This window comes from Stegostoma tigrinum, chromosome 27 (assembly GCF_030684315.1).
Source record: "Stegostoma tigrinum isolate sSteTig4 chromosome 27, sSteTig4.hap1, whole genome shotgun sequence".
Classification (NCBI taxonomy): Eukaryota; Metazoa; Chordata; class Chondrichthyes; order Orectolobiformes; family Stegostomatidae; genus Stegostoma; species Stegostoma tigrinum.
The window spans coordinates 2258162-2281962 of NC_081380.1; the positions used below are offsets into that span (position 1 = coordinate 2258162).

Sequence of the window (23801 nt, forward strand, 5' to 3'; positions counted from 1 at the left end):
ATGTCAATCATTTGGGTAATCCTGGCAATAAGTCCTCAACATGGTCTTTGGGGTCTCATGCCACTTTTCCAATGCTCCCTGGGATTTGGGATGATAGGCACTTGACTTAAAGTGTTTGATGCCTAAAATAGCATGACCTCCTCAAACAATTTGGCAGTAAAATCGGACCCTTGGTCTGACTGAATCACCCTGAGTAGTCGATAGCGGGTAAAGAAAGTAAGCAACTCCTTCACAACCGTTTTTGCCTTGGCATTCCTTAATGAAATTATATCCAGAAACCTGGTAGACATACCCATTATGGTTAACAAATACTGGTTCCCACTTTTGGTTTTAGGGAGGGACCTACCCATGTAAAAGGCTCTCCAAATACAGGGATTGGCATTAACAGTGCTAGTATTATCATGGCCTGTAGCTCTCCTACCATCTGACACATACGACAATTATGCAAAATTGAAGGATTTCTTTATGCAATTTAGGCCAATAAAAATGCTTCTGTATCTTAATCTGAGTGTTCCTCACTCCTACCTGACCTCCTACAGGTAATTTGTGTGTTATCCACAATACTTCCCGTCTGTATTCTACTGGTCACACAATCTGGTGAACCTCCCGCCCATTTCTCATCTGCACTAACCTGCCAAGGTCTCCACTTCTGCCTTAAGATTTCATCTTTCACATAATAGCATTCTGGAATAAACTCTGATTCCTTTTCCAAGTAGGCTTTACAATATAAATCCTTTATCATCTCATCTTTTCGTTCTAACTCCGTTAATCTTTCAAAACTAAACACCCCTGCCCATTCTTCTTCCTGCTTAGGCCTTTTCATCAAACAGAGTGTCAGCTAACTGGACCTCACCTCCTTCATCTTTCTCTTTTGTTTTCCCTTCTTGTTTTAACTTATGGCTGTGGGATCTTGTCACCACAGTCTGGAAAAAAATCACATGGGTATTTTTCTTTTAACTCCTCAGTTCCCTGGTTTTCTTGTGGTTTTTCCATTGTAATGGGCATCATTCCCACCTGTGTTTCTAAGAATAGACTGTATTCCTGAAATAACCAATTATTCCATCACCCTCATTATCACTTCCCCATTCTAGACTGGACTTTCTAGCCTTAACTTACAGAAGGGAGCACTACTCCTCTCTTCATTTATTCCACAGATTGCCACGCACTTGGACAATATTTCAAAAGGAGTGCAAAAATTTTCATCTGTTACTACTAGAGACAGACTAGCTCCTATATCTCTCAATATTTTAACTTCTTTACTTATTCCTATTCTACCTGACTAAATCTTACCCACACAGATGAAGACATTGAAAGTATTAGGCGCCATCTTAGTATCCAGCCCGTGACTAGGCTGTGCGCTCTCCTGCAGCTCCTCAACTTCTCTTGGGATTTCCTTCTCTACCTTAAATAATACCACTGGTTCCGCCTCTTTTACCACATCCTTTTTCTCAGTGCCTTTCTTAAACCACCAGTACTGTGACTTTGTGAGTTCTTCTCACTTCTGGAAGTGAGTTTTTAAACTCTTCCAGCGGAGTAATATGTCTTTTCTATCCTTAGCGCTCTCGTCCATCTGTCGAAGTTTCTCTGTTTAATTCCTTCAAACTCAATGTAAGTCTGACCTGGTTCCTTTCTTGCATTTCTGAACCATTGTCTATATGCTTCTGGTAGCAATTAATAGGCACTCAAAATAGCCTGTTTTATTTCTTCACGTTCTCCTCACACCTCATCTGACAGCGCTGCAAGCACCTCACTACACTAGCCCTGCCTACCAACATGATGTGAATTAACATTACCCACACAGTCTCTGGTAAGTTCACCTGTTTAGCCAATTTCTCAAAAGAAATGAAAAAGGCTTTTACATCTTTTTCATTGAATTTTGATAATATTTTCATATATTTGTATATATCCTTACCGAGGCCTTTGGCTACAATGGATTAGCTCATCTTCACTATCCTCACTAAGCCTACCTTCTACCTCCATCCTGCCACGTTGACATTTCCTGTTTAATTGCCAACTTCTGAAGTTCAAACTCTCCTTTTCCTTTTATTCTGCTAGAGCAATTCTTTCCTTGTCCCTTTCCTCTGCTTTGAACTGTAATGCAAACTATTTCAGATCCGTTTCTGTCTCTTCAGCTAGGACTCCTTTCCCTTTCTTTCTTTTCAGCTTTTTCTTCAGAATCTTGATTTCCTTTCTTTGTTGTCTAACTCGAGAGATTTAATTTGCGATTTAATTTTTTCTAACTAAACGCTTGACTAACTCCATCACGATCTCAGCCTTCTTACTATCCGTAGTCAAACCCAATTTTATAGCAAGAAAATTACAGCGCAGGAACAGGCCCTTCGACCCTCCAAGCCTGTGCTGAACAAGATCCTCTGTCTAACCCTGTCATCTATTTTCTTCGGGTCTGTATACCTTTGATCCCTGTCCATCCATGTACCTGTTCAGATACATCTTAAAAGACACTAACATGACAGCGTCTACCACCTCCGCTGGCAACGCATTCCAGACACCCACCACCCTCTGCGTAAAGAACTTGCCACGCATATCTCCCATAAATTTTCCTCCCTTCACTTTGAACTCATGATCCTTATTAATTGAGTCCCCCACTCTGGGGGAAAAAGCTTCTTGCTATCCACCTTGTCTATACCCCTCGTGACTTTGTAGTCCTCAATCAGTCCCCCCTCAATCTCCGTCTTTCTAATGAAAATAATCCTAATCTACTCAACGTCTCTTCATAGCTCGCGCCCGCCATACCAGGCAACATCCTGGTGAACCTCCTGTACACCCTCTCCGAAGCATCCACATCCTTTTAGTAATGTGGTGACCAGAACTGTTTGCAGTATTCCAAATGTGATTGAAACAAAGTCCTATACAACTTTAACATGACCTGTCAACTCTTGTACTCAATACCCTGTCCATTGAAGGAAAGCATGCCGTATGCCTTCTTGACCACTCTATGGACCTGCTTTGCCACCTTCAGGGAACAATGGACCTGAACAACCGGATCAAACTCCATCTGCCATTTATCTGCCCAACTCCCCAGTCTATCTACATTCTGCTATAATCTCTGACAGTCCCCTTCACTATCTGCTACTCCACCAGTCTTCATGTCATCTGCACACTTGCTAATCAGACCGCCTATACCTTCCTCCAAATCATTTACATATATCACGAACAACACTGCTCCCAGCCCAGATCCCTGTGGAACACCACTGGTCACAGGCCTCCAATTTGAGAAACCCCCTTTCACTACTACAATCTGTCTCCTATTGCCTAGCCAGTTTTTTGTTTATCTAGCTAGCACACCCTGGACCCCATGTGACTTTAGTCCGTCTCCCTATTCTAAAAGTGTCACTTTTTCTGAACTTTTTTTGGAAAGCATCTTCGCCTCACCAAACCCCTTTAGCAATGTTAAGAGCCATTTCCCCACTTTGATGGGGAAGCAACTGAAATTAAAAATCATAAAATCTCCAGGACACTGGTCTTAAAGTCTGTGTAGTTCTGCTGGAATATTTCATACCCTAATTTGGTTTAAACCTGTTCAGGTCCTGGACATGAGCCCCCAATCTGTTATAAAGTGGAGTTGACACCGCCCCCCTCAACAACTCCCGAACTAAGACTGAACGAAAATCTGTAAAAGGAGTGTAAAATGTGGTGTAACCTGCCTTTCAGCAACTTCTTGTGGTTAAACAAAATCCCTGACACTCACTTTACAATCAACAAGTAACAACTTACTTATCAAACTCCAGCAGTGAACAAATTAACTAAACTTTAACAAATCGAATAAACCCCTCCTATCTAATAACCATTCCTGAATAAAGCAAGATTCTAATGGTATGCTCTTCTAATGAATAAGAGTCCCAGTTATATAAAATAAGAAAAAAGAATTTAACCTCTTGAAATTACAGCCAGGTGATGTGTCTTGTGGAATGTTCTGTGCCTTCTCCATCAATTCTTCTATTAGCAAGCCTTCTCTGTCAATTCTTCTGTTAGGAATATTATTATCTAGAGATAGTATGAACTGCTGATGCTGGAGTCTGAGATAACAAGGTGTGGAGCTGGATGGACCCGAAACGCCAGCTTTCTTGCTCCTCTGATGCTGCCTGGCCCTGCTGTGTTCATCCAGCTCCATGCCTTGTTATCTAGGAATATTATCTAGTTGTGTCATGGCTACCTTTCTTCATTTAGACGGTATTTCCTCTAAGATATAGTGGATGCTGTGAGAGCCAGCGATTCTCTCAAAGCTGAGGGCTGTTAAGTTCTTGCAGATGGCAGTTAGCGCTGGGGTGTTGCCCAACTACCCCTATCTTTTACACCCTTGAGGACATGTCATATTTCTTACAGTAGGATTAGTCCTATGTTGTCAAAACCATCAGATTTACATTTAGTAGGTTTTTGGTATCATGTGTCTGGTTCAAATTGATTGGCTAAATTCAAAACTTGTTGCCTTGGTAAAAACTGCTGCTTGGTCTGCTAACTGTATGGCTTTTTGACACAAATGTTTCAGTTGGGATGCACTGCGTGTACTTCCAAGCTGCTGCTCACGGACATCCATTTTAAATCTCTATGCACAGGATAAACGCATCATCTTTTCAAGGGACCATGCAATGCTCCTCTGCCTCCCCAGCATTTTACAAACACCAAATTCTAACTTCCTGCCTCCCAATCTACAAGTACTCTACCTAACTTTGCAACACACCCAAAATGTTCTTTGCATTAAGTTAATGGAAAAGATATATAGCTTGTAAATATGATCTGTGATGAGGGCAGTGATAGACATGAAGAGAACATTAACTAGTGGAATGGGGAGGATAACGGCAAATTAAATTTAATGCAGAGAAGTGTCAAGTTATGGTGAGAAGAATATGTTGCAATTCTAAAAGTGGTTTCTGACAAAGACTTAGGCCATATGTGAGTAGAAATCATTGACGGTTGCACGTCAGACTATAAAAGGCATTAAGAAAGCACATGAGATCCTCGCCTTTATAAATGAAAGCATAAAATACAAAAGGAAGTCCATCATGATGAACCTTTATAAAACTTCATTTCTGAAGAAGTGTCTAGGCCTGAAACGTCAGCCTTCCTGCTCCGCTGATGCTGCTTGGCCTGCTGTGTTCATCCAGCTCTACACCTTGTTATCTCTTTATAAAACTCTTTTGGCTTTACTAGGGTACTGTTTCCATTTCTGGCCATCATGCTTAAAGAAGGGATATGAGGATATGAAGGGTGTAGGCGAGTGGTTCCATTGGTGAGTTTCTTCTGTTACAAGAATAGATTAGAAAAGAATAGAGTTCTGCTCCTTAGAGAAGAGAAGATTGAAAGAAGATTTGATAGCACAGTTCAAAATCAAATATCATCCATGTGGCTGACAGAAAGAAATGATTCCCATTGTTGAGAGGATTGAGAGCCAGATGACATTGATTCATGGTATTGATAAAAGAATAAACAGCAGCAGGAGGATTTTTTTTGTAAACAGTGATTGTTTAGAATGTTGAGTGTGCTACCTAGGACTGTGTTATGGCTTATCATAGGCAGCTTGATAGCAGCTAAAGAACCTGTTCTCGGGGCTGTGGGAAAAAGACAGGTGCGTGGGATTGGCTCAGTTGTGGATAGCTAATGTGACCATGAGGGTCTGAATGGCGTCCTTATGTAACAGCTGTAACAGTTCTGTGGTACACGTTAATGATTGTTGACGCAACTTACAACTGAGTTCTAGTTTGCCTACAACTTTCGAACACTCTGGAGTATGTTTGCACTGATATTTAAAATAAGACAAGAGACTGCTTAATTATTACTGAGAAGCCGTCAGTTGGAATAATTTGCAATCACATATAATACTGTAATTCTACATTGTGGGAAAGCTTGGGGAATTTACAGAAAATTGATTTAGCAAATATTTGTGTTTTTGAAAGCCGTACAGGAACCAACTCATCTTCACAGAAATGTAATGAGTTGGCACAGAGTTGCAGAACATGTTTATATGCAGTGCATTGATTAAAAATGACTCATTCTCTGCCAGTTACAATAATTTGAAAGTATAACAGACTGTGACTTTAAGAATGCCTTTACATGTCTGGTACTCATATACACAGTGCCTTTACAATTCCTAACACAAATGGTATACTTAACCCTAGTATTTAAATGTAATATGACTGACCTCTATCTTATGCTGTGAGTACCTGGTCAGACAGACGGGAGGGTACTGCAGATCCCACACAAGCCTAATACTATGCTTTTAAATGTTGGTAGTAATCTGATTTTATTTTACAAGTTGCACTTTTACAGATTAATCTTTTGCACCTGAACTGATGAAATTTGTTATTTTGCTCTTGTGCATCTAGAACATAACATCAAATGTTGCCTTAAACAGAACATAACCTGTATTTTCATTGCTTTGAACAGAGTTTCAGGGAAAGATAAAAGCTAGTCTGGAAACAGGCATCTGTGGAAAGCATTAGCCCTTAGAATTTTGGTGGTCAGTAGACAGGAGTGTCTTTGTTACATTGCAACTATAAGCCACAAATGTTAAGGTAGGATACTAAGGAAATTGGCTTAGGAGGACATGAAGTCATTGGATTTCATTTCTCATTTATTGTTCCTTTATTCATTAACGGGATGAGAGTGTCACTGGCCAGACAGCATTTATTGTCCATCCCTATTTGCTAGAAGGCAGTTCAGAGTCAACCGCATTGCTGTGAAGCCACATGTAGGCCAGACCAGTTAAGGATGGCAGTTTTCTTCCCTACGGGACGGTAGTTAACCAAATGGACTTTTCCAACAATCAGCGATGGATTCTTAGTCATCATTAAATTCTTAATTCCAGATATTTAATTGAATTCAAATTCCACCATTCTGGCTTCCCAGAATGTTGTGGGTTTCTGGATTAACTGGCCAGCAATTTAATACCACTGCACCATTGCCTCTCCTACTATTGTTAGTACCATTTAAATTAAGTGAACAAATTTTGTTAGATGATCAGTTTCTTTTTGTGGGACCAGATGTGGAATTTTTAAGGTTTTTTAATTAGTGGAAAGTTCTTCAGTTATGAGTTATGAAAACATCTATTTATTTATCAAAAAGTAGAAAGTACTGACAAACGGGTAGTGCATAGCATTTTACCAGTGCATTAGTATTACATTGGATAGTTCACTTCTTAATTAAAATGGCATCTTTTTATGATAATCTTGCACGTTGGTCATCAAGCCTAGTGTAAGATTTGTGTTAACTTCAGTAGTGTTAAGTCATGCGATTGAGTTTTTTAATTCAAATAATATAAACCCTTTTTGTTTCTTCTCTAAATCTGAAATCATGAAATTGTGATGGTGCTCAAATTGACTCTAAACCTTCACCGGCTTTAGTGTTTTTTCATCATGCCTGTAAAAGTAGGTTAGTCCTTTGATGGTAAGATTACAAAAGCCAGCCACAAACAAACCTCAAATCTTATTCTTTGCTGAATTTGCCAGTGAATAAAATTCAGGAAATAGCAGAAGCGCCAAATTCTGACAGTAGGTACTGACATAAGGCTGGATTTTGGAGATGCAAAGAAAGATTAATGTTTCTGGCATGTAAGAGTAATTTGCTTGTTCAGTACAGGACAATGTAAAGCGTATTTGGAAATTAAAGAAATCATTTAAGATGATCTTCTTTTGAACTTCAAGATAACATATTCTTGATTTGCTTTGTTTCACAAATATTGTATGTATTCTTAGAATATAGTATTTTCATGAGAGTGGGGTAAATGCAGAAACTTTATTCCTTTGCCAAAAGCTTGAACCGGCATGCAATATTGTTTTATAAAATGTTTCTTTGTCTGCCAAATGAGAAGCATGTGCGTTAGTTCCTTCATAATGAACTAATACACATTTAGACACAGTGAACTTCATTTGATCTTGTATCTTTGTCAATAACAAAAGGTTTACTAGGCACTTTATAATGATGGTGCACCTTTAAAGGATTTCTCTTCAGAAAGAGGTTGCCTTGGGCTAAGTGTCTCCTGTTAATTTTGATTCTTAATGAATCCTTGATTAAGCAAGATGAGTACTGAAATATCTCACATTTAACATTAAGTAAATCTGACTACATTACTGTTACTTTATCAGGATACATCCAAAACCCTAGAGGTACTTCTACTGGAGAAGAACCGCTCATTGCAATCTGAAAATGCAACTCTGCGTATCACCAACAGTGATCTTAGTGGTAGGTCTTTGTGTTTGCAGCTCATATTGCTGTGCTTGGGGAGTGTGAGAAACTGTCCTGACATCAAAGCCTGCAGTAGTGCATGGCATCAAGATTAATGTATATTACTCCCTTCTGAAGTACTAAATTGTGTTTATGTAATGTACAGACTGGGTAATAGGAAGAAGCTTTCAGACCTTGGAGACAATATTTTATAAAAAGATCAGATTTTGACTGAGTTTTTATCTTTATGCATTTGAGTATAAAAGCTGTTTTTTTTTTCTCCCCCTCAATGGTTTATGTCTGCGTATATATTCAATAGTGATTACAGTATTTAATTAAATGTAATTAATGTCATTTTGTATTGCTGCAATTATCTCTCCGGGTAGGGTTTTATAGCTGTTAAACTAACACATTGCCTGACGGTAGCACTTACAATATAAATGTTTGGTATGGGCTGCTTAAATGCTTGTCAGGGATTCTCCAGGCTGCCACTTACAAGAAAGGTACAAACAACAAATGCATGACATCTGTCTCTGGGGGCTAGTCTGGCATACTCAAATCTGACCAGTTGCACCAGCTGAAAGCCCTTTTTTAACCTGCAATTTTGGGCTAAAGTTTGCTATTTTTCATGGTTTTACTTTTCACTCCCCCATAATGCATTGTGTTTGGCCTTTCTTGTAGGGTCAGCTGGGAGAAATGGGAAAGACCGACCTGAGAGTCTGCGTCCTTCGACCTCACCATCTTCCCCTCCCTCTAAGTTGCTGCGCAACGCGAATGAGCAGGCTTCCAGTGCTAATGGTACGCACCAATTCTCACCGACGGTTTTAGGTCAAGATTTTTTCAACTCATCATTGACAAGCTCCCCGTTCCCCCTGGCCTCTGCAGGGAAATTTGCACTAAACTCACTTCTTCAGCGGCAGCTAATGCAGTCCTTCTACACCAAGGCAATGCAGGATGCAGGAAGCACAACCATGCTTTTTCCAACAGGTCCCTACAGCACAAATTCCATATCATCCCCAAGTCCCATCCAGCAGAGTTCTGACTTAAACGGAATGATCCCTTCACCCAGCCACTCGGAGAGTGCTGGAAGCATATCTGAGGGCGAAGAGTTGGACACAGCAGAAATTGCGCGGCAAGTTAAAGAGCAGCTGATCAAGCACAATATTGGCCAACGGATATTTGGACATTATGTACTGGGCTTGTCTCAAGGCTCTGTAAGTGAAATACTGGCCAGACCCAAACCATGGAATAAACTGACTGTTCGAGGGAAGGAGCCTTTTCACAAGATGAAGCAGTTCCTCTCCGATGAACAGAACATTCTGGCCCTGCGGAGCATCCAGGGCAGGCAAAGAGGTGGGTGATGAATATAATCTTTTTCCTTCAAAATATCTTAAAGATATATTATTCCTACAGTTATATTTCACTGACAAAATACTACTTAATGATTTTGAACAGACTATTCTGGTACTAGCTTTGCCAAATATGATAGGAACAGGGAAGCTTTTTTTAATGCCTCCTCATTGTTGCTCACCTGATAGAACAATGAATAACAGCAGTGCCCAATTTTCTACTATAATTCATGCAAAGTGATAGCCCTTGGTGTATTCTGGGGCTGCTGATCGCAGGGTAAATGTGAAAGTTAATCTCACCAGTCATTGGCTGAAAAGATGGAAAATAGCCACCAGAATTCCTGCTTATGATTACAGCGCTGAATTGCATAAAACCGTAAGAGACAGTGCAGGAGCAGATAGTCAAAAGCCTACTCTACAATTCTGTATGATGACCACAGGTCTTTTGTTTCACCCACCACTTTCCCTCATACTCCCCATATCCCTTGATTGCTGAGACACCAGAAATCTATTCTTTCTCACTTTTAAATCTATTCTGTGATGGAGTGTCCACAACTCTGCTTAACTTGAAATTGTGGCCCTTGGCATGAATACCTAGCCCTGTTCTTTAAAACCTCAGAGAATGCAGACCCAATTTACTCAACCCCTCATCAATCCTTTCAACCCAAGGACCAATCTAGTGAATCCTACCTCTAGAACAAGTGTTACTCAAGACTGAACTAAACTTGTCTAAAGTCACACAAGATGTCTTTTGCCTGCAGACATTTACCTAACCATGACTGTACCCCTATGATTGTTAAAAACTACTCTCTGCTATACATTGAGTGGTGTCTTACAGAAGTAAAAATCAAAGCATGTCATGATGGACAACATGGTTGCTTACTGCAAACTCAGCAGCTGAAAGATTCAGAAACTGGATTTAGCTTTGAGTGTGCCACACAAAAATTCTACTAAGACTGGTAAAAGGAATTCTGTGTCTTTAAGCTGTTCTACTGATTTGCAGAGTGTTGGAATGCAGCACATCTTTCATATCCACCCATCAGCATAATCATTTTAAGAAGTTTCCAGAATTGATGTTTTTGGGAAGGACAGTGTTGACTTTGGGCAGTGGTATTTTGTTTCAATATTGAAAGCATTTGAAAATCTGTACATTGATATCACCGAGAACTTCCCCTAGCAGCTGTAAATTAACAGTGCTGCATAATCTACAGACTATCCACAGTCACCCTTTTATCTTTTCTAGTGATAGGAACATATTTTTACCTTGCAATAAGTTCATAAAATAACATGGAAACCTCTTTCTTTAATGAAACAACTGTGCTCCCTTTACTGTAAAAGCCTGTGGCTGAAACCTCAGGATGTGATGTTTATTTGAGGATGATTATTCCTGGTTTAAGAACAGGAATTGGTCACAAGTTCTTACCACTACTGGTATCCAGAAACCACTGCTGGAAATGTGAGAAGAATGGATGTGGGTGAAATTGTAGAGGCTTATCTAAAATTTTTCTCTTTCCCCCATTCCCCTCCTTTGTGAAATACTTAGCAAGGTTTGCTGTCATTGCCGAAAGAAGAATGTCGACCATTCAGGGATTAAATCTAAGGGAGCTAGATGCTAGCAAGGAAATAAAATCGTAGCAACAAATGTGCCTTTTAACCATTACTGGCTGTCTACAAAAGCAACATAGCTAGTTCCTTGCCTTTTCCTTGGAGGTCTGCAATATTTTTTTCAGATGATTATCCAATTCCCAAGCAATGACTAAACCAGCTTCTGATTCTGTCTAAGGCAGCGGACTCTACATCCTAACTTGCTGCTTAAAAGCTTTTTCCTCCTGTCTGTTTTGGCACTTTTGCCAATCAGCATAAATTGGTGTTCTTTAGGTCTTGACCCTTCTGCCATAGGAAATAGTTTCTTCCTACTTTCTGTCAAGACTCTACATGAATTATTTCCCTCTATCAAATGTCTTTTCAACCTTCTAAGGAGATCAGTCACAATTACTCTGATCTATCTATGTAACTGAAGTCCCGCATAGTTTAAAGTAGCTTCTGTTTTTCCCTACACTCTCTGAAATGCCATAATGTTCTTTCAAAAGTGGAGTGCAGAGAATTGGACACAATATTCTAATTTCAGGTTGAGTCAGTGTTTATAAAGGTTTGTCATTACTTTGTTGTTTTTATAGTCAATTCCACTGTTTATAAAGCCCAGGTGTGTCTTATTAATCACCTCTTTGCCTATTGACACTGTTCAAATTTGTGGTGATATGTGATTCTCCTCCTGCAGTCCATCTCGAATTTTATTGTCCAATTTATATTGCCTTCCCTTGTTGTTCCTACCAAAATGAATCATTTCACATCTCTCTGTATTAGATGTTACCTGCCATTTATTCACCCATACCATTAGCTTGTCTATGCCCTCTTCATCAATACCTATTGCTGTCTTGTTCACAGTTCACAGTACTTGCATATCCTCTGTACACCAAAGTTTGGGTCTTTAATCTAATTCAAGGAAAACTATGACTCTTGTACTGATCCTTGGGGAAATTCACTGGAAGCCTTGCTAAAGTGTTTAAGAACTAATTTCTAGTCAACTTGGTAGTGTAATCCGTGCAACCTCTGCCCCTCTTTTCACACAGACATCAACTTAGCTGACAGTCCTGTTAAGTGACACTTCATCAAGCATCTCTTGGATGTCCTGTACCTCACCTTAATTGCATTATCCTCATCCACCATCTTTAACCTCTCATCGAAGAGCTGAACGAAGTCAGTTTAAAATTTGCTCAAAGCAAATCCATACAGGCTTTACTTGCTCAAGTGATTGGTAACTTTCTTCCAGATTATCATTTCTTACAGTTTTCTCACAACATAAATTGCTGGTCTTGCCTTTTCATCCTTTTTTAAATAATAAAAACAGAAATTCAACAGGTCCAGAGCATCTGTGGAAAGCGAAACCAAGTTCAAGTATTTATTTGAATTTGATTAATTTTACTTTGGATTTCCAGCAGCTGCAGTATTTTGGTTTTATGTAACATTTGCAGTTTCTCAATCCTGTAGCATGACTCCTGTATCAAGGAGGTTTGGCACCTCATGATCAGTGTCTTCGGATTAGATTAACTCTTAATGTTTGATATTCAATGGACTGCAAATCTAGTCTCTGAAGCCTGTTCTCATAATTTAATCATTTAAGTTTTACTATAATTTTGGTGAATCTGCAGTATACTCCTTTAAAGACAAAATCATACTTAGTCAGAAACAGTGCCTAGATAGATCACAGTGCAACATTTGTCTAAACAGAACTTGCTGATTCATTGCCTGCTTAATGAACAATGGTGGATTGGTAAAGGTCTTCTGGTCCATTGTGTCCTAGGAAAGGTTTAGAGGGATATGGGTGAAATGCAGGAAAAAGGGACTAGTTCAATTTAGGAAATCTGGTCAGCGTGAACAAGCTGAACTGAAGGGTTTGGTTCCATGCTGTATGACTCTCCATGTAATTATGATAATTTGTGCATTATAAGATATATTCTCCACCCCAGATGAAATGGTGTGATATCCTGGAGAAATCAATATCAAAACTTGGCCAGTTGGAGTCATTGCTGTACAGAAGGACACAATTCAACATACAAGATCCATGTTGGCTCTTTATAAAACAATCCGATCAATCACACGGTCTGCAAGTTTGCTTCCTTTAAGGGTCCATCCAGTTTCCTGGAAATCATTGATCGCCATCTTCCAAATCATTGCACAGCTTTTGGAGTTTTTATATATGTTGTTTCATAAGGTAGGAGACCTAAAATACTAGATTCTGTTACCAACCTATTGCTTCTGAACATCAGTCAACTTATGGCATGTGGACTGCACAGGTTCAAGAAGGCAGCACAATATATCTCCTCAAGGAAAGTAGGATGGGCAATAGATGCTGGCCTGCCATCAATGCCCACATCCCAGGTGTGAATTATAAAAGACGTTGAGTTGCAAATTAGCCTTATACTTGAGTATATTAAACATATAGTTCTTAGTGTATAGATTTTACAGGCAGTTTTACTTTCAAGCTATCTTTCTTCATAAATTGGTACTTTAAAATTAAAATAAAGCGAAGAACACAACTTGCTGACTAGTATATTCTGACTGGTATTTTGATTTTCGCCAGTACTATGCTCCTTGTCTTGACATGCATTGATCAAAAATAATTAGGAAATGGGGATTTCTTTCAATGAATTACTCTTTTCTCAAAGCCAGTCTACCCATGACTATTTTTTCCCCATGAAGAATGAATACACATTTTAAATATGTAGAAGTCTATTTGCTTCAGCTCTTCTGCTTTTAATCTCAGTCTGCACAGTGCAGGCCTATTCTTTGGCAAGTTAGAGTTACACTTTATAATTGCACCTTGTCTGGAAGCTTCACTGGCATCACAACCCAACTTCCATACCCCTTCAGGCTATTTCCAGGTTTTCTCCAGTTGCTCTTCTGTGCATTTCAAAAGGATGCTCCAATCTCTAGCAGTCACTGTCTAACCATAGATGAAATGAAAAGTAAAACGTGCATAAAAGGAAAGCACTGCGAGTTCTGAAACATAGAATGGAAGTAAAAAGGGCGCAGGATTGCTGGAGTACAAGAAAATGAAAAGACCAGAGATTGTAATGTTTCAGGAAGATAAGATCACTTATAAGACTCTCTTTAAAGGAAAGTAAACTGAAGGCAGTTGTGAGACCTCAGCTGGAGTCGTCTTTCAGCTCAAGAGAGCGAGTACAAGAATGATGCTAGGGATGAGGAACTTCAGTTATGAGGATGGACAGAACAGTCCCAAATTCTTCACTTTGGAGATAAGAAGGAGATCTGACAAAAGTTTTCAACTCATGACCAGGCTGGGTAGAATGGATAGAGAGAAACTGTTCTCACTTGTAAAGGAACAAAAATGAAGCAGCATAGATTTAAAGTGATTTGCAAGATGTAAATGTAAAAAGAAAATTTTCACATGAGTAATTAGGTTATGGCATGGACTGCCGAGAAGTGTGGTTGAGGCAGGTTCAGTTGAGACATTCAAGAGGCCCTTTGATGGTTATTTGGATAGATAATGTGCACAGCTGTGGGTTGAGAAAAGCAGGAGCTTGGGACTTGGTAATGATACCTATTTGAAGAGCTGTTGCAAATGTGAGCTGAATGGCCTCTTGTACCATCAAACTTCTGTGATTCTGTGTATTTAGCTTTCAAAAAGATTGACAACATGAGAGCAAATTCTGAACAGCAGACAAGCCGAAGCAAAGATTGACCAAGGTTGTTTTTTGTGGTTATTTAATGATTGAATAAGTCCAGTCTCCAAGTACTGTAACAATTTCCACGACTAAGTCATCTTATCATTTATAGGCATTGCTGTTTCTATGTTCTCCCACCTGGAACAAAGATGAGCAACTGTTTAAATTTTTAAGGCTTCTGGTATATTCCGTCCTAGTATAATACACAAACACACAGCTGTGTGCACTTGACAGTCTAAAGGCTGCTGTGTAGAGAAACATGATATTTAATTGTCAAGCACATTGGTAAAGCATTGCCTTACAGGAAGCTGCTGTGAGACTTCACGTGGATTTGTTGTACTTTTCTGCGTTTAGAGCTTTTCTTTTTGAAAGTCAGTACAGGTATAAGTATTGATTATAGCAACAGGAGCTTTGCTAGTAGAACACATCAAAAGTGAAAATACCATACTCCATTTTTAGAATATGAACTGTGAGTGTACTTGAAGTCTTGATTTTTCTCATGTAGTATTAAAGTAAGCTGCATGACCTGCAAAAAGCATTGTTTCAGTAAGAGAATCTGAGTGTTAAAGCCAGGAGCTTCTGAGAAATTTCACCAATCAGATTTATCTTCAAACATGTTTGTTTTTCTCATTTATGAAAATTCAATTAATTTTAAATGCAATTGTTGTAACTTTGCTACTTAATGTACTTCTTCAAAAACAAAATCCTTGTCCTTCCTGCTTTGAGGATACCATTTTTATCAGTTCACTCCTGAGTATATTTGTGCTCGATGAGGTTTTGTATTTTCTTGTGAACTCCTGTCAAAAATTGAAGTATTTTGTTTTCCATATTTTCCAGTGGGTTGCAAATACAGGAGGACATGAATCAATACTAAGCCTGTATTGAGCCTTGGTGCACACTTGAGTACTGTTTACAGATCTGCTCACAATATTTTAAAACAGGGTATAAATGCATTTGAGAAGGCATGGTGAAGATTAACCAGGAAAATCCTAGAAATGTGAGGGTTTACTTATCAGAAAAGAGTTGATAGGATGGGTGTCAACTTTTCTTGGAATAAAAGGCTGAGGTATGACCTAATACAGGTCTTCAAAATTTTTGAAAAGTTTTCATTGAGTGCATTTGGAGACAATGTTTCCTCTTGGCAGGGGGTGAGGGTGGGGGGATGGGGGGAAGGAAGTGGAAAAACAAAATCAAAAGCCGTCAATATTCGGTAGTCACCAAGAAATTCAGTCGATGATTCAGAAGAATTTTTTCACCCAGAGAATGGCAAGAACTTGCAATTATCTGGCACAGGGTATGATTGAAATGGATAGTGAAGATGTATCTAAGGGAAACTAGACAAACATATTAGTGAGAAGAGAATAGATAGTTACAACGGTACATTTAGGTAAGCAAAATGACTCAAGCAAAAATATCAGCATGGACTGGTTGCGAGCAAGTAGCCTATTCCTGTGCTGTATATTCTATGTAATTGCATCTTGTGCTGTGGAGACCACAAGTGACATAGGGAACCATCCAAAGACGTATGATAAAGCTTCTTAGCTAAAAATTAAATTTTACTAATGCATAAATGTTACTTTCAGTTGCAACAACTAGTTCTTGCAAAGTGAGGCAGTGTTGATGCTGTACAAGGACCAAGGAGAAACTTGATTGTAGAGAGATCACTTTTTTTTCTATATTCTTTTATGAAATGTGAGCATCGTTGCCTGCATTGATTGCTCATTCCAAATCAATGAAGAGAGTGTGAGCAAGTTTAAGCTTGTACCATAATATATCCTTAAATTACCATAGTAAATCATTGAGCTAATTGACAATAGGAAAAGGAATATACCATTAAAATCCCTCAAATTTCCTCCACCATTCAGAAAGGTCATAACATTAAGTTTCGCTAAGTCCACTCTCCAGCCTCTATCCTCATATCCCTTGATTCCCTTAGAGTCCAAAAATCTTGATTGTATTCATCAACTGAGCATCTGCAGCCCCAGTTAGAGAATTTGGTAGAATCTTCTGAGTGAAGAAGACTCTTTTGCTGAGGCCTTTTACCCTAGCTTTAATCTCTTCAGCAACTGGGAAACAGAATCTCACTGTCTATTCTGTCCGGCCTTCTTAAAAAAATTGCTTTAGAGAAATTGTTTTTCTTCTAAAATCCAGATAATATAGAAAAAAAACAGGAGTTGCTGTAAAAACTCAACAGGTGTGGCAGCACCTGTGGACAGAAAGCAGAGTTAACATTTTGGGTCCAGTAACCCTCCTTGTTCTCATAGCTCTGGCTACTCATTCCAAGAATAAATAGTGAACTTTTGTTGCAGTAAGACAAATCTATCTTTCCTTGTGTTGAGAGAACAAAACTGTGAACAGTATTCAAAGCCTTATGTAATTTCAGTAAGACTTCTTTATTTTTGTACTCCATCCCATTTGTAACAAAGTTAAAGGTACTATTTGCCTTTCTAATGGCTTACAAAACCTGCATGTTATCTTTCCATGATTCTTTGACAAATACATCCAAATCATTTTGAGTATCAATATTTACTGGCTGCCATTGAACAATCTTTTTATATAGCTTGGAAATAGGTCATGTGAATGCAGTGTAAAGAGGCTACTGACATTCGACATCATGGTTATTGATGCTCATTAAATTTTAAAATGATTTTTGTGCCACCAAGAATCGCCATGATATCTGTCATGAAACTCAACTGCTGTTTTCCACCTTCCTCCTTCCACAAAAACACAATTTTTTGAAACAATCAGTGATAGTATATATTGTGTTTGCTCCAGTATATAGCATGCTAGGTCACTGTAAAGCGGCAAAAAAAAACTCCCCCTTGTTTTTTATTCTTATCGAAACTTGTTTTTTAACAGAGGTTCCAGGCCAGAACATACAAAGAGTGTTGCAGGAAGTAAAGAAACGAAGATATGGTTCAGAAGGTAGGTCTGGGATGTTCTGTTGATTACAACCAGTAGGATTCATGTAAATATATTAACGACAAAACACAAGTGATGTGGTCTAATACTGGCCTGGAATCTGCTGGAAAACAGTGTAAGTATAAAAATCAAGGCATTCACTCCTTAAAGCTGCAATGAGCAACTATTTGATGCTTGTATTTTAAATGTATTTTTGAGCTAATATCCTTGAACTGCATTTCAAAACACCTAACTACTATTTATTTTAATCACTTCATTTAGACATCATTTGTAACTATTTATAAATTTAAAGAAAAGAATAATTTTGGGATTATAACTGAAGTAGCTGGTTAAGTGACTCAGAGCATGGCTGCTGGAGGTTACTGAGGAGACAAGGGAGCCTTTGTGCCTTCTTGATAATTAGTTAAAACTGAGCACAGTGGAAATTGCAGTTTTTACCTCAACCTTCAGCATATTGAAATTGACCAGAGAGGTGGGCATATTTAAACAAATTAGATTGAAAGGGCATTGCAGCTTTAAGTGACGGTTCATGTAAGTTACCGTTGTGACCTCACGAAGCAAATGGTTTGAATTCTTTCTATGGGTCTCTTACCAGGGATGTTCACAAGACTGAAATGTTCTTTGTTGGCTGATCAACAGGTAGTCTAAAATGTTGTTGACTAGTTAAAGTGTTTACAGATTTTTGTGATTCCAATAGTTTCTGAATACTCTTGACAGTTTGGGCGATCAAGTGAAGTATTAACCATATAGCTTTGGTAATGATGAACATTTTGCACACTTTGCTCAGCCCCTTGATCACCCTGATTGAAAAGACGGATTAAAGAGGAGATTTTAATATAATGAAGGCCATGTGTTATTTTTGGAAAAATTATAACCTAGATGCCTAGATTCTTTAAAACCCCCGCAGTACTCTCTTTCTAACCAAGTCACTGTACTTGTGTTTAGTGGAAGTAAAATGCCTACATCCTTTTTGAAAAGGTTCACAAATTCTTGTTTTATTCTGTTAATATCAAAATGTTTGACTGTAGCAACACAGTTTCCAAATACAGAAGCAGGGAAGTCAGCAGTGTTCTTCCACAACATATTGGTTGCCATGTTTTTGAATAAAAGTACACCTCAAAAGTATTATACTGCCTATGAAGCACTTTATGATGTTTCAATATGTATAAAGTGCTACATAATTCAGAGTTATTTTTAATTTGTCTGAAGTTTAGCTTACATTTCAGGAAAGTGTACTTTCTTTGAAGTTTTCCTGGTGCCTGCACTGTTATTTTTGTTGGATTTATTGTGACTTCTCAGTTCAGTAAAAAAAAGTCTGAAGTGGAAATTAGAATGGATCACCATGTGCATAGAGTGCTGTATTCAGGATGACATAGTTCTGTTAGCTGTCAGACTGAACAGGTAAAATTCACCAAGGTGATAAGAGGCTCTTTCTTGGCACAGTAAAAATATTTGTAATTTTCAACAGTACTTCATTTTCTTTTAGACAAGTTGAATAATAGGATTATAAGTATGCATGAGGTAGAAATCTGCCTCTGGTACAGCACAAAATGGTGTGATGTCACTTCGCCCATTCTTCAGGCAGAGGCTGGTAGATTTGTGGAACTCATTGCCACAGCAGGCTGTGGAGACCAAATTACTGGGTGTTTCAATACAGTGATAGATAGCTTCTTGATTAGTAGGGGGATCAAAGCAGAAGAATGGGGTTGAGAAACACCATGGTCAAATGGTGGAGCAGACTTGATGGGCTGAATAGCTTAATTCTGTTCCTATATCTTATGGTCTTATACATAATTTTTGATTCCTTAGTCTTTCTACCCCCTCGAGTCTTGCAGCCATCACAATAGGCAGCTACATAAATCATATCAAATTCTATAACATGCTAATTAAACCCATTATCATCATCATAAAGTTGTGATTAAAGCCCTGAAATGTCAGCATTATGAGCTTTTCCAGCGATTAAAAATTGGTGACCTAATATTTCCAGTTGTTCCTAATAGGCGAGCTTCAGCAGTTCTTATTTGGAATCATACATGGAAAGCTGATAGGAGAATCAGTGTTTTTGGATGAGAGTAACAAACTAGCAAAGAGGATGACCAGAGAATTACCATACAAAATATACCTCCTTCTGGGTAGTTGATGAGCATGAGTTCTAAACTACAGGCTTTCTATACCATTGGCTTTCCTATTTTCTTCTGGTCTCTTGACAACTTCAGATTAGCATGAAGTGGTGATTCTTTTTGCCACAACAGTCTTTTACAGCTTAAAGGAAATTCTTCCACAGCTACGAAATATATTGTCGTTTTGTGAAATGATGAAATTTTAACAGTAAATGAGCTAAACATAAAAAGCAAAGAACAAGGGTAGGCCACTTGGCTTACTTTTAGCTTACTCCGCAATTCCATAAGATCATGGCTGATCTGATTTTAACCTCAGCTCTACATTCCTGCAAATCCCTGATAATCTTTCATTCCCTTGGTAAATCAAGATTCTAACTGCCTCTTAAAAATATTTTAAAATTTTGTATCCACTGCATTTTGGGGAAGACAGTTCCAAAGATGCTCACCTGCCAGTGAGAAAATATGTTTCCTCATCTCAATCTTAAATGGGTGATCCCTTATTTTTAAACTGTGACCCATAGCTCTCAATTCTCCCACAAGAGGAAGCATTCTTGGAATCACTGAATGTCTTGTGGTGGAACATCCACACTGTTCATTTAACGTGTACATTGCAGGCTGTACCTGGAGATCACTACTTTGAGCAAGACTAGCACCATCTGATTATCTCAAGTAATATTCACAGATTTGTAAAATCCTAAGTGCTGTTTGGGATGCTTTTGATGGCTGGAAGGGAGATGTCAATACAGAGGTTGGTGTTGCACTGAATGGGTGTCATGTAAATAAAAATTTGGACTGAATGGAACATAGAATGAGAACCAGGATTATTTCTTAGGATTGAGGATGCGTGTGGTGACCTATAACTGGATGACATCTCAGATATTGGAATGCATGAGACCATATTGGTGATACAGACATTTTAGTAATGTTGGTACTGTGGGCTTAGCATAGATGATGTGCAGTTGAGAGCAACACTTGCAGTTTGCATAAACCACAGCGTAAGTTAACACTGTAAGGCGACTTGTGAAGTAGTGCGCCCTTAAAATTGTAGATTAAGTTGAATAAGTTAGGCAACAAACTTCCTCCTGCATAGAATTGCTGGTAATTTTGATTTTATTTGAGCTGATTTCAGTTTGTTTAAGGAAGTCTTTTTGTCATCCATCTAAATAACTAAGTAATCCTATACAATGTATTTTAACAACTGATGTCTTTTTAAAAGAAAACCCTGTCACTGTACAAGATGGCAGTCTAAACTGAAAACAAATAAAGCTAAGATGTTGGCAGTGTGCTTAATGTGGAATGTCATCTTGGGGCCTGGGATGTCTTTTCCATCCCCTGCCCTGTCTGCTTTCCAGAGAGACCACTCTCTCCGTGACTCCCTTGTTCGCTCCACACTGCCCTCCAACCCCACCACAACCGGCACCTTTCCCTGCAACCGCAGGAAATGCTACACTTGCCCCCACACCTCCTCCCTCACCCCCATCCCAGGCCCCAAGATGACATTCCACATTAAGCAGAGGTTCATCTGCACATCTGCCAATGTGGTAGACTGCATCCACTGTACCTGGTGCGGCTTCCTCTACATTGGGGAAACCAAGCGGAGGCTTGGAGACCGCTTTGCAGAACACCTCCGCTCAGTTCGCAACAAACAACTGCACCTCCCAGTCGCAAACCATTTCCACTCCCCCTCCCATTCTCTTGATGACATGTCCATCATGGGCCTCCTGCACTCCCACAATGATGCCACCCGAAGGTTGCAGGAACAGCAACTCATATTCCGCCTGGGAACCCTGCAGCCATACGGTATCAATGTGGACTTCACCAGTTTCAAAATCTCCCCTTCCCCTACTGCATCCCTAAACCAGCCCAGTTCATCCCCTCCCCCCACTGCACCACACAACCAGCCCAGCTCTTCCCCCCCACCCACTGCATCCCAAAACCAGTCCAACCTGTCTCTGCCTCCCTAACCGGTTCTTCCTCTCACCCATCCCTTCCTCCCACCCCAAGCCGCACCCCCAGCTACCTACTAACCTCATCCCACCTCCTTGACCTGTGCGTCTTCCCTGGACTGACCTATCCGCTCCCTACCTCCCCACCTACACTGTCTCCACCTATCTTCTTTACTCTCCATCTTCGGTCCGCCTCCCCCTCTCTCCCTATTTATTCCAGTTCCCTCCCCCCATTGCCCTCTCTGATGAAGGGTCTAGGCCCGAAACGTCAGCTTTTGTGTTCCTGAGATGCTGCTTGGCCTGCTGTGTTCATCCAGCCTCCCATTTTATTATCTTGGCATCCCAAAACCAGCCCAGTTCGTCCCCTCCCCCCACTGCACCACACAACCAGCCCAGCTCTTCCCCTCCACCCACTGCATCCCAAAACTGGTCCAACCTGTCTCTGCCCCCCTAACCTGTTCTTCCTCTCACCCATCCCTTCCTCCCACCCCAAGCCGCACCTCCATCTCCTACCTACTAACCTCATCGCACCTGCTTGACCTGTCCGTCTTCCCTGGACTGACCTATCCCCTCCCCACCTATACTCTCTTCTTCACCTATCTTCTTTTCTCTCCATCTTCGGTCCGCCTCTCCCTGTCTCCCTATTTATTCCAGAACCCTCACCCCATCCCCCTCTCTGATGAAGGGTCTAGGCCCGAAACGTCAGCTTTTGTGCTCCTGAGATGCTGCTGGGCCTGCTGTGTTCATCCAGCCTCACATTTTATTATCCTACTGGTGTACACTTTGTTATAGTGTCCCAGTAAAAAGTAAAGTCGTCATAGAAGAGAAACAGCTGGTGGCTTAACCTGAGGGTCACCATGCATCAGGTGAGGGGAGAGGTAACCTCAGCCGTGGCAGGAATTTAATCCACACTGTTCCTGTCACCCAGTATCACAAACCAGCTGTACAGCCAACAGGGCTAAACAACCCCAAGTGTCCTACTGCACTAGTAAACACTCCTGGAGATCTGAAAGTTATATGTGGTGCAGAGATTTAAAGGCAGTCAACAAACTTTTCAGAGGAACAAAGTTTAATCAATGAAAAAAAAATTCAAGTCCCAAAATGAGTTCTGTTTTGTGTATTTGTTGGGATTTGCAAGGAGGTGCTAAAAGATTTATTGCCAGAATTCAGGTTTGTGACTTTGGGTGGAATTCATTTCGAGTAGGTATAGATTGGGCAGCCCTGCTAGGACCCCAGGGCCACTTGTCATTGTCCAGCAGGCTCCCTCAGTTCTGGTGGGTTTTGTCTGCCTTCACTGGCTGTTTGTGGTGCATCAGTTTCTGACAATTGAATATTACTGATCAGGTATATGGGCTTGAGGGAACTGCAGTCGTTCTTCCATTGGGCTCACAGCAGAATGTCTCTTGGCAAAGAACGTAAGGAAGGATGCAGGTGCCTGTTCAAGTGAGTGGCACACAAAACTTTGAGCATTGGAAATAAATGTTCAGCTAATTCCCTGGCACACCCAAGGCATATTTCAGAGGCATTTTCAGCCATGCGAAATCTGTCATGTTTATTAATATCAAAACTGTGTTTGTGAAGTGTCCTCTTGACATTGAGGTCATGGAAGTACATCAGTGTTGTCAGTTATTGAATAGCTGTAATACATTTAGTTTTAGTTGTTTTCAGTGAATAACTATCTGCTCAATGCCTAATACATAATGTGTATGAAACAAAATGAATGCTGCATAATTCTTTAGCCGATGTAATGATGTTCACAAATCCACCAAGCATCTGCAGTACTGCTGTGTTGAATAGCACAGCCAATCGACTTGTTTGCAGCTTTTTCTTTGTTTCTTTGGGGTAAGATCACGAGTCTCATTAAACCCTTGGATCCATGGTGCTTTCTTTTTTGCGTTGAGTTCGGGCTTCTTGCTGGCAAGTGAAATAAAGGCAGGCTCAGGGTTGTACTTGACTGACGGGGTGACCCAAACAGTGATGATATTGTAGAGGTCTGTGGGATAGATGGAACAAGCAAGAGAACACCGCATGCATGCGGTG

The 23801-nt window shown here is 39.8% G+C and overlaps 1 protein-coding gene across 7 annotated transcripts in view; it reads left to right on the top strand.

Annotated features, from left to right (window-relative positions):
* Positions 1-23801, top strand: part of LOC125464755 (protein CASP-like) — a 534922-nt gene that overhangs the window by 387516 nt on the left and 123605 nt on the right. For 4 of the 7 annotated variants that reach the window (XM_048557531.2, XM_048557534.2, XM_048557533.2 and 1 more), the window contains 3 exons: positions 8100-8196; positions 8860-9531; positions 17633-17698. In XM_048557531.2, coding sequence (XP_048413488.1) covers positions 8100-8196; positions 8860-9531; positions 17633-17698 — 835 coding nt within the window. The remainder of the gene's footprint in view (positions 1-8099; positions 8197-8859; positions 9532-17632; positions 17699-23801) is intronic. The other 3 variants (XM_048557532.2, XM_048557536.2, XM_048557535.2) reach the window with 2 other exon arrangements.